Here is a 15,558-nt window from a genome sequence, read left to right as displayed (position 1 = left end):
TGTTTCTTTGAAAGGCATCTTCCCCCCAGGAGTTTCCGACCCCCACGTTGAGAACTACTTAACTAAACAGTGTTCAATTTTGATTTCTTACAGAGTGTTTTTCTTTTCTTTAGACTTTTCGACTAAACAGAATAACAATTTGTGTTTGATTGGATGTGAAATTCTTCACCTAGGAACATCACTAGTTCTAGTCACAGAAACTGTCTGTACAGTAGAACAGGTGGTAACAGAGCCCTGAGGGCTTTGCCGCAGCAGTAAATGTTATTTCTTTGATTGGATCTCGTAGCAGGTTCTTGGTGAAACTTTGGCTGGAAGCAGATTGAAATATCTGTCAGACAATTTTGGGTCTCTCTTAGACAGCTGGCTGATGTTTTAAAAAAAGAGAATAGCAGAGAATAAGAAGAGAAGATCTTCAGCTCTGTAAGACAAAAGAGAGTAAACATCAGGTCTGGGTGTTTGTCCCTGAGCTTTATGGCATTGACATCTAAAACAACTTTTGTTTTATCTTGACTTCTATCACTAACTCTCTCTCCTTTATTTTTTCAAAGGCTTTAACTCTAATTTATATCAACCCACAATTCAATTCATTAGAAATTAAAAAGCAGAAATTGACATTGAATACTCTCCAAAATTGAAAACTCTTGCTGCCATAATCTCTATAAAGGCATGTTTGTTATAAATGGTGCTTTTTTTTATTTACCTACACAGTGATAACACATAATGTCACTGACATAATGCGTTCTATATGGCTTTCTGTGAACAGACGTGGGTTTTTTCATTTTTAAAGAATCTTTCTAATTTGAATATGAGAATTTGAAATGAACACAAATCCATAGTCAGTCTCCTTTTCATTTTAAACAGAGTAGCTTTAGCTCTGCTCTGCTATGACTTAATGAATTGGTCATCACTCTTTTGTATTAGCTGTGGGAGGCTGATAGAGGAGCTCACATATAAGTTGTACAGATTTAAACAACCATAGATTGATGCAGAAGCACGTGAGAACTCTGAAATTGATCCTTGTCCTATTTTAAGAAGTGTTATCACGGAGGATAATCTGCACTTTGCAGAAAAAGTCGACTGCATGTAAGTGGTGTACTATGGCACTTATAAACTTTGACTAATTAATTAGGTTCACTTCCAGTTTGTCTCTCTCACCCTCACGTTTAATTAGAAGCCACTGACAAAAAGCTTGAAGAAGAGTTTTGTTTTAATAAAAAACTTCTAATTATGTGTTTGAGGTAGAGGAAGCCCATAGGGCTTAACACTTAGGAAAGTGACTCTGATGGAGATTTTTTAAAATTGAGATATTGGAGAAAAGCCAGACTGATACCTTTTGTTAGTTTTTCACATATGTACCCCTGAAAATTTCTAGAAAGTCTCTGGAAAACTTGCCCCTAAATCTTTCTGGGTTGATTTTCACATGGCCCTTATAGCAGCAGGTTTTCCCTGCTAGACATGAGAAGATACAGTATCTCAGCAGGCTTGATGTGACATTAAAAGAGCGTTTTGGAATTCATTGTACTCAAATTTTTCAACAAGGTTGTTTTCAAGACCATGTTTTTTGTCAAAGATTATTTTTTGGGGCTTTTGCCTTAACGTCATAGGACAAATGAAGGTAGACAGAGGAGAGAGTGTTGAAAAGATAAACATGCACTAGGATTGGGATTTAAACCCACAACCAGTGCGTTCAGGACTGCAGCCTCTGTATATGGGTGCCTGTTTCTACCAACTGAACTAAACTGGAGCACAAGGTCAAGGTGTGTTTTGCAGCCAGATGTGACTCCCTCCAAGTCAACCAGCCCCCTCTTAAAGCTTTCAATGAGACCTGCTACCTAAGTTTTAGGGCCTTCTGTATATCATTCAAGGCAGAGGGAGCAGGAAATTTAAATGCCTTTTTCCCAGTTCAGTTCGGACCCTGGGGACAGGTGATAATAAAGCTCCCGAGAATGGAGATTTTAAGTTCCAGACTTCTACTTGATGCAGGTCCAAAGGTAGGAAGGAAAACGACAGAATAGCGTTGTAGATAAGAATATGCCAGTGTTTTAGACTACGTGAAGACAAAGAAGACCACCCCACATGTTCATAAAACAAACGGTGATGGGTGAGGGCTTTAAAGTTAGTGATGAACCTCAAAGCTCCATGGTACACAGTGTCTGGAGCATCTCAGCTCTGAGACGAAGCATGCATGCACAGAACATAACCATAGCCAAACATGTGAAGTTTGGATATTGGAGTGCATTGTATAACTACAAGAAATGTGATTGGCTCATGGCATTAGAGGGTGGTTGTTGGTGGTAGGTGAATCAAACATATTCAAGTACAATGGATGAGTAGAAATGAACATTCTGAAAAGCTGAGTGTGGTGTGAATTGGCACAAAAATTGCACAAATCACATGATATGAACCCATTTTCCTGAATGTCTCCATCTGTTTAGAAGTTTTACGTGAAGGAGTGGAAGTCTGGGTAAAGTCAGGATAAAAACTTCATCTGTTTGCATTCACACATTCAGATTTTCTGAATTTTTTCAACGGGCATTAAAAAAACCTTCCTTGTATGATTGAAAAGTTCAAGAGACATAAGAAGAGCAGTGGTATGGGGAGAAAGAAAATTGACGCAGGATTGTGAGAATAGGACATAGATTGGCAGAGGGCATGTGGGGTTGAAAGGTGAAAATGTGTAAATAATTCAAGCTCCTTTTTCTTCTCCCCTTTAACACTATTTCCCCCTTTTCTTATTCTTTTTGTCTTCTCCTGCATGCTCCTCCTATGCCTGTGTACCCCCAACCGTTTCTGTAATTGAACGGCTTTGAGGAAGCCGTCTATCATCTACTCTGAGTCTGCAGCTCTGGCTCTAATAATGGAATCCAAGTCATTAGCTTGTAGTTTGAAGGAACCTAATTTGACATTCTACCTGTTTTCCTCCATGCCTGTGCGTGACTGTGACTCTGTTTGTGTGTTTGAATGTGTACAAGCCATTTCTAATTAAAACAGCTGCATGTGTGTTTGCACGCGTGCATGTTTTGGGGTTTTGGGACAAGCATTAAGGTTGGCATGTGCAGCAACGTCAATTATGTGAAGTAGATTTTCACTTGGTTGCCCTTCCACATACAAATTTTAATTGCATTTAGGTGCCAGAGGTGACACAGGGATTTGGTGTGATAAGAATAAAAAACTATTTTCAGAATATCAGAGGTGTGTGCGTATGAATCTTAGGTGATTCTGAACACGTATTTGTGCGTAAGTGTGTCTCTGAGCGTTTTTGTGTATCTGTTTTTTTGTGCAGCATTAGTCATGCTGCTCCTCCAGGTTCTCCTCAGTGTACTTAAGGTTAAGACTTTGCCCCAAGGCTTCTGTGTACACACTGGAATACAGAGGGAGAGACAGAAATGCCACATAAGAAGCAGAGAGATGATAGGGGATTTATTTAGAGTGGTCCGGTTGTGATTGAATCTCTGTGGTCCAGATCCTTCTGACCTCTGTCTTCTGCGTAGTGTCTGCCAACATCATGAGCCCTTGACAGCGCCCCCCCCAAAGAAAGCATCTTCCCGCCTGCCACATGCACCCTCCTTCCCACCTTCCCACCTCTCCAGCCTTGCAGCGCTCCAATCTACCCAAGTTTGTGAAATATGATGAGGCAGGCAGGCGGGCGGAAACATGGGAGTGCAGCGCTGACGGGAGAGAGGGCTGTTGCTAACGGGTAAAGTTCTCCTAATTAAAAAAAGCTCCTTAGTAAGTGTTTTGAACAGGGAGGTCTTGCTGTGTGGCATGGGCGCTGGGTGGATGGATGGGTGGACAGATTATGAGGCTGTGAGTCATTGTTAGCTGGCGGGAGGAAAGTGTCACAGAGCTCTAAGTCTGACTGACAGTATCTGTGGAGGTCATGGGGACAAAGGAGAGCATCATCTATCTCACAAGGGATGCTGGGAACACAATGGCCTTTTCAAATCAGCCGCCCTTACTGAACTCTTAAACATGAAGTGTGGGCTATAAAACCAAGGAAGAGCATTGCAATGTGTGTGTTTGTAAATTTTGGCCAGCATCCTGAAGATATTCTTTGATAGACTCATTTAGGCCAACATTAGTAATGAGTCTGGCCCAGCTCGAGATTGTAGTTGTTGTTTCAGAATGCATTTTAAAGCATTTCATTTTAAATTCTGGCTCTTATTCCAACATCTTGTTCAAGGCCGATTCTCCTGGTAGCAGAAATACCCTCTGGGTGATGCCAGGAAAAGGAAAAGGATTTTTCTGGGGTTTCTTACCATCTTTCTCCTTTAGTGCCTGCACATGTATGTTAGTTTGTTGTACCAGTGTTTGTGCGTATGCAGGCATGCTTCCTCCCAGTGAGACCCAGTTCATCTACTGTGTGCATTCTTTACATTTATATTTATGGAAATCGAATGCTGCGCCCCTCCACAGGATGAGCGAATAGCCTTTTTCCCTCAGAATTAGCATTTCTTTCCTTTTTAGCTGTTGATTTTAGCAGTGTGAGTTCTGACGCTTAAGGTGCTAATATCAGTTTAAATTATGCCAATATTAATGCATTTTAATGTGATCCTGTTTGACTGGGTAGACTCATTTAAATTCAAAAGTGTCATTATATCTGTATTGCAGATGTTTAAGTTTAGATCTTTGCATATAACCTTGCATGGCTGCAAATGTGTGAGTGCGTGCCTGTGTGTGTACATGAGCACAATTTATGTATTAGAGAGGAAGAAAGAGATTTCGTCTCATCTCACATCTATTATGCATAGAATTCTCAAACTCCCTCTGCTCTCTTTTTAAACTGTTCCAAGATTGTTTGGAAGTCAAATAGAGATGTGTAAACAGCATGCATCTACCAGCTGGACTGACTGGTTGGCAGCAGTTTTACTGATGATGCCAAGCTTGATATGAATGTATTTTACTTTAGATTTTGTGTCTCTGCTCACCCTAAGCAGCTTATTCGCATCCTTTAAATGTTGAAAGATGTCCTCCTGTCTGCTCTGGAAGGAACACTTTCACTCCTTTTCATCTCTCTCCTTTTTTCCACTCCAGTTTGATCGACTTTATTTTCATGACATTTGCTGAAAAGTTAGGATTTAAAAATACCAATATTGACTATACAAGCAAATGCCAAATCATACTAAGACATTTGGATGAGAACTGACCATCTGCCTGGGATTATTCACTCAAAGGTTTTCGTGCATCCCAGAACTTTAGAAGGGACTCAATCAAAATACACCATCAACAAGTCCTGCATACTGTATGTTCTGATGCTAATTTTATCTCCTCGTGGTTCCATTGTTTAAGGCTTAAATGAGTCATGAATGAAGGAGTTGTAAAGGCATTTAGAAAGGGGACAGGTAAACACAGGGATGGATGTAAACAAGGGCCTTTGTCGAGACCAGCAAATCTGGTAGCTGTTATTTACCTTGAATGATTTGATGATTTGAATGCCCTTGACAAGCGCATAAACGCCCTGTGAGGAATTCCTGTTTGTGTTGATTTTGGCACCTGCTGTTAACAAAGCAGTTTGTCTCAGTTCAAGTGTTTTTTTCCTGATAACAGGGTGTTAAAAAGTATTAAATGTTGATAAATTAGTTCAGCCAAAATTAAGGCTTTCAACAAGTATTAAAAAGTCTTGAATGCAACACTTTTGAAACAATTTTGAACTTTTTGTTTCAATTTATAGCCTTTTCATCTGAAGGGCTTATAGACTAGTTTTTCTGCTTTTGTTTTTTATGTTTGGGTTCAATCACACGTTGAAACTCTGCTGGATCTGACCTGAGTTTCTAATAGACTTATGGAGATAAATTTCTGAAATGAATACAGCTCAATTATTGTGAGCTATGGCTGATCAGCTGCAACAATAAAGTGGATACTGACTTACATGTGTTAAATAAGAATTAAAGATTCTGAAGTTGGCATACCTTTTTTCCTAATACCTAATTGCAGTCTGTTCTTTTTTTTTAGTTTTAACAGCATTGTTTGTGAATAGATACCTCTAGATTTAAGGGTAGCTACTTTTAGGCCACTTGATTTGAAAATAAGACCTTCCCTGTAGCTATCTTGTGGCGTTTGTGTCTTTTATTTTATAGTCTAGTCTCAAAATGTTCCAAGAAATTTTAATTAACATACTACAATAAAAAATTAAACTGGCATTTTCTTTACTTTTTGTCACGTTCTTGTCTTTCTATCAACACAAAACATATATGCATGTGTGTCGTTAACCTAACTGGTTAGAATTTGAAGATGTGATTAGTCTTGAAATGTATGAAGAGGGTCTTTAAAAAGGTCTTAAAAATTATAAAATCCAGTGTTAGATTTTCTTTACATACCCTGAATAAAAACCTCATCATGATCTATTTAAACAGTCTATGAGATTTAGCATTCATTATTAAGATCTGTTGTAGAAAATATAAAAGGAGGCTGTTTCTTTTGTGTGCTGTAAGTCACTCCAACTGACACCTACCCCATGGCAATAGATACAGACATTAAAAATAACTTTAGAGAAATCACCAGTCTTGTTGCCCAAGGTCTTGTTTCCTTTTGTAGGTCATATAAATGTTTTCCTATTCAGGGATTTCCACATTAGGCATGATAATTTCATACCATGCCCGAGCATGATGCCACAAACCATCCCCCCTTACCGCCCCACTGATCTTCATTCACAGTAGCACCATCCTGTTACCAAGTATGTTTTAAGACACAGGTGTCAATCTCAAGGCCGAGGGGCCAAATCCAGCCCGTTGAACAGTTAAATCCGGCCTGCAAGATGATCTCATATTTCTGTTATAACTGGCCCATCAGTATGAGGTCTGCAGATTTCCTCGAGTATAAAAATGTGAACTTATCCTTGATGATTTAAGATATCCTTGTTAAGACACGGAATCTGTAGAAGAAAGAAGTAAAAATGGTTAGATAAGAAGTCAGGAATGTGGGAGAAGAATATTAATTAGTGTTTTAATATAAGATTTTCAATTTAGCATCTCACAATCAGGACTCAAACTTAGGATTTTGACTGTTTCTTTTGACTTCAAGCATTTCAACACATAATTTTGACATCTCATAATATTTTGAGCTTTAAGATTCATAAATCTATTTAGGTGATATTTTGACTTTTTTTAACCAATTATTTTGTTTTTTAACTCATATTTTCAAACTCTGACTTCATTATCTCAAAGTTTGACCTTTTAGACTAACAATTTAAAATTTTGAATCATATTTTGATTCAAAATTAACCCTAACCCATTGATATATTTGCCATTAAAAAACATTATTTTTCAATTTCAATTTCATGTTTTTAGCTTTTTGAACTAATAAATTTACTTTTCGCAGATTCTGAGCCTTTAAACTTATCTTTTTTTAACTTTTTAAATGTCAAAATCATTTATCATCAGTGTTTAGATTTTTTTTTTTCATGATTTATTACTGGTCAAACAAGATTGACTGTTTATGGTTAAAATGTTGACCCTGTTAGGCCCTTAGGTTAGTCCTGAATCCAGAATCCGGCCCCTGCTGTGATTGTGTTTTACACCCCTGTTTTAAGAGGTGCCGGAAAAATATCGTTTCACGTCAGAATCGCATATATTAATGTCTACGATTCAGAATTGATTCAAAATGTCCAAGAATTGATATTTTAAATGTACAGTGCTTAATAAATTTATTAAACCACCACCCAAAATAAGGTTTATGCCACAGCTGCCCCAAATTAATAGCACTGGTAAAAACTGGTAAAACCAAAATCATTTTTTATGTTTCTGCAATGGCTAATACACCAATATGTCGAAGCTCTTTAACCAAAATGATATTTTTAATGCTAAAATATAATAATTATTGTTATCCATGAATTTTCAAATTTAGTGATTTACAAAAAACCTAAAAAAATAGTAAGGCACATATTATTTCTTGAATAATATGTCAAATTATAGTTACTTACTTGCATTTGTGAACAGAAAAATGAGTTTTAGTGGTTGAATGTTATGCTTGATTAATTTCTGACTTCTCAGAGAAGCCCAGTGAGCCGGCTCAAATTTAGGTATAAAAAGGTGAATTCAGTTTGAAATTCCTCATTGCTGTTCAAAATGGTAAAACATGGAGAGCTCAGTGAAAATGAAAGAGTCTGCTTTAAAGCACTTCATGATGCTGGATGGTCTTAGAGTCAAATATGACAGGTGGTCTAATAAATTTGTTAAGCATTGTACTTTACTGCACTCTGCATGTACTTTCAGCTGCAGACACTCTGCAATTATTTTCCTCTGTGTGCCGTCTCAGACACTGATGCTTCAGGAGGTGTATGGCTCGTTACCAGCCCTGTTTGCATTAGCAGCGCTAGCTCTTAGTATCGGTACTGTTTGCTGTGTTGTGCCTGACACATTTATGTGCTGCCTGCACGGTCTATGGATCCCTGAGTTACTCAGCCAGCCCTGTTTACCCAAAAGAAAAGTTTCAAGACTCACTTTGATTTCTACAATCCTAGGTGAGGAAATTCTGACCCGACGTATCTGCTTGCTGCGCTAAACCAAAGTAATGTTAGCCTGTTTCAGGAATGGTTCATATACTCGAATTCACATCTTCGAGACACTTTCATCCAGAGTGAATGTCAGCCAACAACTGCTGAACAGTGTGGTTTCATGTGGAGAGTTGTATGTTGAAGCTAAAACAACTGGTGACTCTTTCAGCTGATAAGTCACTGATCATCATTATCACTTGTAAAAACGTAACACCTTCTCTCCTTCAGGATTGTCAACAATGAAGGCTTTTGATTTATGATTGTTTTTTCTCCTCAGATGAGTTTATGGTAAATACCTTTCCTGCTTAAGCCCACATTAATATTATTCATAATAAAATATGTCATAATTTAAGCATGAACTGCTATTTTCTTTGCTATAAATGCAATTGGATGATAAAAAATGCTACAGATATGCTAAAGAAAAAGTGGTATTTTGAGCACATATTATTAAGCTTTTAAATGTCAAATGACGACATACAGCCCCTTACTGCACAACAGACTGGAGCAGATGCTAAATTGATCACCTCTTTATGAGAAATAGAGAATGTGTTGTGAAATAGGTTTGGTTTGAATCTAAAATTGATTCTGAATTGAATCATGGCCCCAAAGAATCATAATCAAATTGAATCTTGAGATAACGTAAAGATTCAGATCTCTAATGTTTGTATATGCTATCAGTGATCCTCTGCCTACTTCCACATCAACCGTGCAGCTCAGAGGATGCAATGAGCTGATGTTCACAAAAGTTAAGAAATCAATTTAGCCAAAATTAAGGCTTTTACAAAGTATTAAAAGTCTTAAATGTGAGACTATTCAGTTTTCATTGTTGTTTTTGATCTTAGTAATGTAAGGAGACTGAAGAGACTCAAAAATGCTTTAAAAACAGAATTAAAGAGTGTTATACATCTCCTGAAATGAGCAATTAAAACTTGTTGTCCTTTATTTCTTCAAACCTAAATGTATGCTGTTCTACTCTCTACACGTATAAGAAAAAAATCAATATGGCTTGTTTTTGGTTCAGAAAACAACCTACAGAGTTCAAGCTTCCTACTCAAATAAGTGCAACTGCATAAATGCCGCCTTGGGAGAAAATCACTTTGGCTAAACAGAGCTTTTGTTTGCATTTAACACTTAAGATTTGTCGCCTAACAGTGCTCCTAATGCTGTTTTCAATAGGTTAAAGGACTATTCATCACTCTGTGGTGCTCTGTAAACAAACTTGCCTTGCCTCACTAAAATAATCTTGGGACATAGTATTCATATGTTATAGCGCTGACAAAGGTTTTTTTTTTTTTTTTTATAGTCAACATTTTTTTATGAAAGTTTCAAAGACCATTGGAAACATGTTTTTGTTTATGGTGGGCAGCAGTTACCCCCCATGGTGATCAGCTGTTCTACCTCGACAAAAGTAGTATGACACATAGTTTGGTGTGATATTGGTCATCCTACCCGACCACTGTCATACAATTTTGACTCTTAAGTTTTGACTAGTGATTCATTGTGTTCTTTCAGCCGGAGCCACCTGGTGTCTTGTTCATCGACCAAGTTTCAGCCTCCTACATAACACACTCTTTGAAGTTTTTGTTGTGTTCTACTTGTTGTATACCTTTTTAAGATTTCCGCATCGGAAAAGATCAGCAACAGTCTATCTAAAAAGAAACTCAAGGCTCTGTAATAACAGAGCACATCCTGTGAATGTGAAAACCTTTGAGACAAAAAAAGGATTCTATCCTTCTTTTTCTTGTTGTGCAAATCAGAATGAGACAAAAACAGGCCTTATTCTGTGCTTGAGCTGATCTGTAAAGTTTTTGAAAGGAAAATGTTTTAACTTCTAAACAAACTGTGGATAGCGATGGCTGAGGCTGGAGGCAAACTTCCGTTTGTCCTTGCCTCCATCCATCCATTCTTGTGAACACAAACCCCTTAAGGGGTTTTCTTCAAACCTTACATACATGCCGTCTATGATTTAAGGATGATCTGGTCAAATTTGGGAAGTAAGGTTAAAATCATTTCGCATTTTTTTTGTCTCTTACCTATGAACTTGGTATCACAAGCAAGCTTTAAGGGATTTTCTTCAAACTTTTCACATGCATCCACTGTGCTCAGAGATGAATGGATTGGATTTCAGACCAAATTGTGTCAGTGTTTGTTCATGTTGTGCACAAATGTTCTAGTTAGGGTTTGAAAAAAATAATAAATAACAAGTGATGTCAGTTTGAATAATTTTAAATATCTTTCCTCTCTACATATTAACCTCTTTTAGCCCCAGATGTACAAAAAACATAAATAAACTTCTTTTTGAAAAAAGCATTTGGAAAAAAAATGTTTTTTTTTAATCTGTTATCAGCATTGGTTAAAAAAAACGAGGGTAATAGACTTCCTGTTTAGATACAGTCTTGCTTTTATTGGTAGATCTAAGATTATGACATAAACTTAATAATGGAAAAAAGAACTTATGGATTGAACAGGAGATAAGGCAACAGAAAGAAAGACAAGTTCAGAGGACTTTTTACTTTAAAGTGAAATGAGACATTTAGGAGTAGTAGGGTGCTTATTTTACATCACTGTGGCTGCTAGGAGACGCCGCAGGGGTTTAACCAAGGAGTGTTGACAAGGACATTAAAGTATGCGATTAATCGCAATGAAAATAGTTAATGTAACTCATGGATAATTGCGATTGATGTGATTAATCTTGACAGCCCTAGTGCAAGTACAGGGAAGGTACTCAATTACAGTAATTTCAGTAAATGTTATTAGTTACTTTCTACCTCTGTTGTATACCTTTTTAAGACAAATAAACACCAGGTGGTAGTTTTAGTTTTTAGTTCTATTCAGACAGGGTCAGAATCCAAAATTAGATTAAAGTCATTTGCGAGTTCATAAATGGGGCAGCGAAACATGCTGGCTTTATTTTCACAGTGCTGAAGTCTGCTAGCTTTAAGGAGGTACCCACTACAAGATAATCAGGCCAATTTTGAGCCCAATTTCCCCTGAACTGAGAAACATCCTGGGGTTTAAGGTTAGTTAGGAGTTATCTAAACTGCATATAAGAATGAAAAGGTTGTACTAATTTAAAATCATAAACATTACAGCTTTAAAACAATATCCTGTTGTGTGGGATGAACCTTAAGGGCAGCCAGGCTCACACACACGGTGGATTTTCACATGAACAACTGATGGTGAATTGGTAAAGCTAATTGAGGAAGGAAGCAAAACAACCACAGCCAATCAAAGTTAGTTTATCTCCAGTCTGCTCTACATGTACAGTACAGCCCATGTTTTCACTCAACCCATAGATTAACTTAAATTCATGAAATTGCTGTTAATTCAGTTGTTAGCATTGTCTAACTTGTTAAACTTGGGCACCGTATCAGCCCTAATTTTCACAATATGTACATCTGCTAGCTAAAAGTAATTTCCTCATTTCTGTCTACCAGCATCTCTGTTTACTCTGAAATTGCATTTGACCATAACTGTTTTTGTAAGATTTCCAGTTTTTAGAGTCAGGTTGTCATTCCTCTTCACACACTATTCAAACTAAACAGTTTTATTTATATTTATGTGTTATCCTGCCTGGTGTCTCACATTTTCAACATCTTGATTTAAGAAAACCCTGTTCTGTGTTGCATTCTCTAATTGCAGACCTTAAGTGAGAATGTGTTACTGTGTGTTGAAATTATAATTTTTTTCTCATTTAAAATGCAGCTGAAAACATCTTGCCAACACAGTTTGGCTAAAGACTCCAAAAACCTAACTAGATGGCTCTACTACTATAAGATTTTAATGAAACACAGCTGTCACAAGAACTGCTACAGCAAGCTTCATGTTTTTATCATCTGCACATCAACATATTCAGCATACACCAAGGAGAGCACTGTCACTTAAACAGGGGAACGAGATGATCCATTACACCGGCACCCTGACTTTTCCTCTATCATCATTTCCTTCCTCCTGCGGCTGTTGTCTTGTCTTCTATCAATATCTCACATTTCCAGTGACTAGAATCATGCTTTTGAGGGCCAATGGTAATGAGCTGGTGAATCATACTGTTACATTGTCTTCTCTCCCAGCTCTGGTGGGGGTGGTTTCACAGATGCAGCTCCAGTTTCCAAAGTGGTACATTTAATGCAGCGCTCTGAGTTATGCTGAGAAATGTATTCATTTCCACATTTCCAGGAACCTCTGGTTTTATGGAAAATAAGATAAACATCTCTCAGTGAAAACATTTTCTATAATGAGATGATGTTGTTTGGAGTTTTGAAGATTTCCCGGCATGCCACTTGCTCTGCAGGTTTTGTTTCTCCTCTGCAAAATAATCACAACCTCTTTAGGCGCTAAAGTTGCAGCACTTTAGATTTTTTTGTGATTGTGTCTTTTTTACTGATTTTGCCACCCTGTGCCTATAATTAGATTTCCTACCGTTTTTCCTCTCTTCTCAGGCGGATTATTTCAGCTGCGTGGCGACGGTGGTGTACATTCGTAAGGAGAACTGTCTGTACCAGGCCTGTCCATCTGATGGCTGCAACAAGAAGGTCATAGACCAGCAGAACGGATTTTACCACTGCGAAAAGTGTAACAGAGAGTTCCCCAACTTCAAATACAGACTCCTCCTTTCTGTAAGTGTGCACATTTCCCATCATTAACACAGCATCACTGACTTTGAGGAATATTGCCACTTCTGTGATCGCATATACACATGAATAATCTCTGGCGCCTTCATCATCCTGTCTGTCTGTCTGACTCTCAGGCCAACTTGGCAGACTTCGGGGATAACCAGTGGGTGACATGCTTCCAGGAGACAGCTGAGGTCCTGTTAGGTCACAGCGCAGAAATGCTGGGACAGCTTAGAGACACAGTGAGAGACACACAAACACAATTTGCAACAGCACACAGCTCTCCTTAAACCAGCTTGTCTACAATTGACAAGAAAATAGCCTCTTGGGCTTGGAGGGTTAACTATAACAGACTTTCCTGTAAACCTTTTGACTCTGTGTTTACCTGGTTTTGTGTTTGTCTTTGTTCCAAAGGACGAGGCTGCCTTTGATGAAGTCTTTCAGAAAGCCAACTACACAACTCACGTCTTCAAAAACAAAGTCAAGTTGGAGACGTACAACGTAAGTAAATATAAACGGCGCACAATAGGTTTTGATTCACGTTTTAGTTTCCCAGGAATGAACGGCCAGAATGTAATAACGTGATGGTGCTCATCATTGTCCTGAAAGCTTCAAGGATATGTTTGAAGTATACTCTGCCTCACTGGAGTCCTTGACCTATGATTGGCTTCTTTTATAAACAGCTTTCTTGTCACTGCTCTGAACGAATAAAGCAGCAGGCATTTTATTTTACCTGGACTCTAATATATGAATATGTATAAATATAGCCACGGTTGCAAACAAGTGGTGGTATAAAATCAGTGAATAGTCTTATTGTAGGTAAATTTCAAATCAACTCCACAAAACAGGAGCCAGCTATGGTACATTACCAGAGCGTCTTTCTTATTACAGAAACCACCTTTTAATCCTTCCATTGTGGTTGGAAATTGTTGCACTGAATATTTGCCAACCCCACAGGATTTTGTTCTTGTCAGATCCAAGCAACACCTCCTTTGTCAAGTCGGAGACAAATGAAGTCTGATGGTTACAACATGATGAGATGGCAGAGCCTGCAGTGTTTACAGATTTAGTATTTTGATTGGCACAAACTACGCTCTGATTAGCAGCAACCTTTAAAACAAGCTGGTAGCAGAAGGAGGTAAAGGGATGCTCCACAAATAGTGACTTGAATAAAGGTGCACAAGGATATGTGCTTGTTAAAAACTCCTCCCTGAAAAGTACAAAGGAAACATGAGTCATCCTAGTTGTATGCAAATCACCTTTTTTTGTTAAAACCTTCAATGTTATTTAGTTCACATGCTGCACGCCATCAATGAATAAGCAACAACAACCGATTGCCACACAACATGATGTGCAAAGTGCAACATCACCAAAGTACAATGTGGGTCATAAATGCAAAATCATTTCAGTTAGTATCACAGTGACAAGGGAGTTGTTATGAAGCCAGTGTGCATTGGATAACAGAAAACAAATACAGCTGTGAATTCATTGCTCTTAATTAGGCACTAATTAGCATTTCACAATTGTCTGTCTAAGCCTAATTAGCTTAATTATTCAGAGGCTAATTTGCTACTTGGGGCACAAAGCAAGAGTCAGAGTGGAATGATTGAGATGTAGGATGAGCTGTAAGCAGGCCGCATACTGACCTCAAGAAAACCTACAAGGAACGCCAAACAGCAGTAAGAAGCCATTTTTCAAAAATTCAAAAACTGTTAAAGTCCCCAAAAGAAAAGTTCTGTTAAGTATGGAATTCATAATGTATGTTTCTGCAGTCTAATAAAAAATGGTTCAGTCTTTAAGTTAAATGAGATGTTAGCATTCTAATGTGCTTAACACAGAGATGCTTTATGAATCCATTATATATTTTCATTACAAATACTGCTACAGAGCAAACTAAATTTTGAGTATTTGACTATTATGAGAAATAGACATTTTTCCATCTGTGCTACACTGCAGGAAGAGTTTGGGGTTGTTAAAAACAAATGGTTCCTCAGTTGTGGGGCATGAACATTTAGATTGTGTTTTGACTTCAGTGTTACTGCAGTGTTGAATACTTTATTCTAATCAGCCAGTTCGGTAAACAACAGTCTTCTATCATTTGATAGATCACGGCTGTCACGGCCATCAGATACAGTGGTGTTGAAAGACTTTCAATAATATATTGCTATGTCGGCTAATTTACGACAACATTATTATGCACTTCTTTTTTTTAAAGATTTATTTTTGGGCTTTTTCATGCCTTTATTGGATAGAGGAAGGACAGTGGATAGACTCGGAAACAGGGAAGAGAGTAGGGAGAGACATGCGGTAAAGGGCAACAGGCCGGATTCGAACTCCGGCTGCCCACGTACATGGGTAGCGCCTTAAACCACTCGACCATCTGCGTGCCCTATTATGCACTTTTCTAACATTAAAAACTAGGGCTGTCCAACAATTTGTTTTCCTAATTGCAAT

The 15,558-nt window shown here is 37.9% G+C and overlaps 1 protein-coding gene across 1 annotated transcript in view; it reads left to right on the top strand.

The window, feature by feature from the left end:
* The window catches only part of LOC121518482 (replication protein A 70 kDa DNA-binding subunit-like), a 68,780-nt gene that overhangs the window by 41,066 nt on the left and 12,156 nt on the right, over positions 1–15,558 (top strand). Inside the window, exons 14-16 of the mRNA XM_041800814.1 lie at positions 12,931–13,107; positions 13,239–13,346; positions 13,519–13,605. Of these exons, the coding sequence (XP_041656748.1) occupies positions 12,931–13,107; positions 13,239–13,346; positions 13,519–13,605 (372 nt within the window). The remainder of the gene's footprint in view (positions 1–12,930; positions 13,108–13,238; positions 13,347–13,518; positions 13,606–15,558) is intronic.

This window comes from Cheilinus undulatus, linkage group 12, assembly GCF_018320785.1.
Source record: "Cheilinus undulatus linkage group 12, ASM1832078v1, whole genome shotgun sequence".
Lineage (NCBI taxonomy): Eukaryota > Metazoa > Chordata > Actinopteri > Labriformes > Labridae > Cheilinus > Cheilinus undulatus.
Note: the sequence above shows the minus strand (reverse complement) of the source record. Positions and strands in the feature narration are given on the sequence as shown.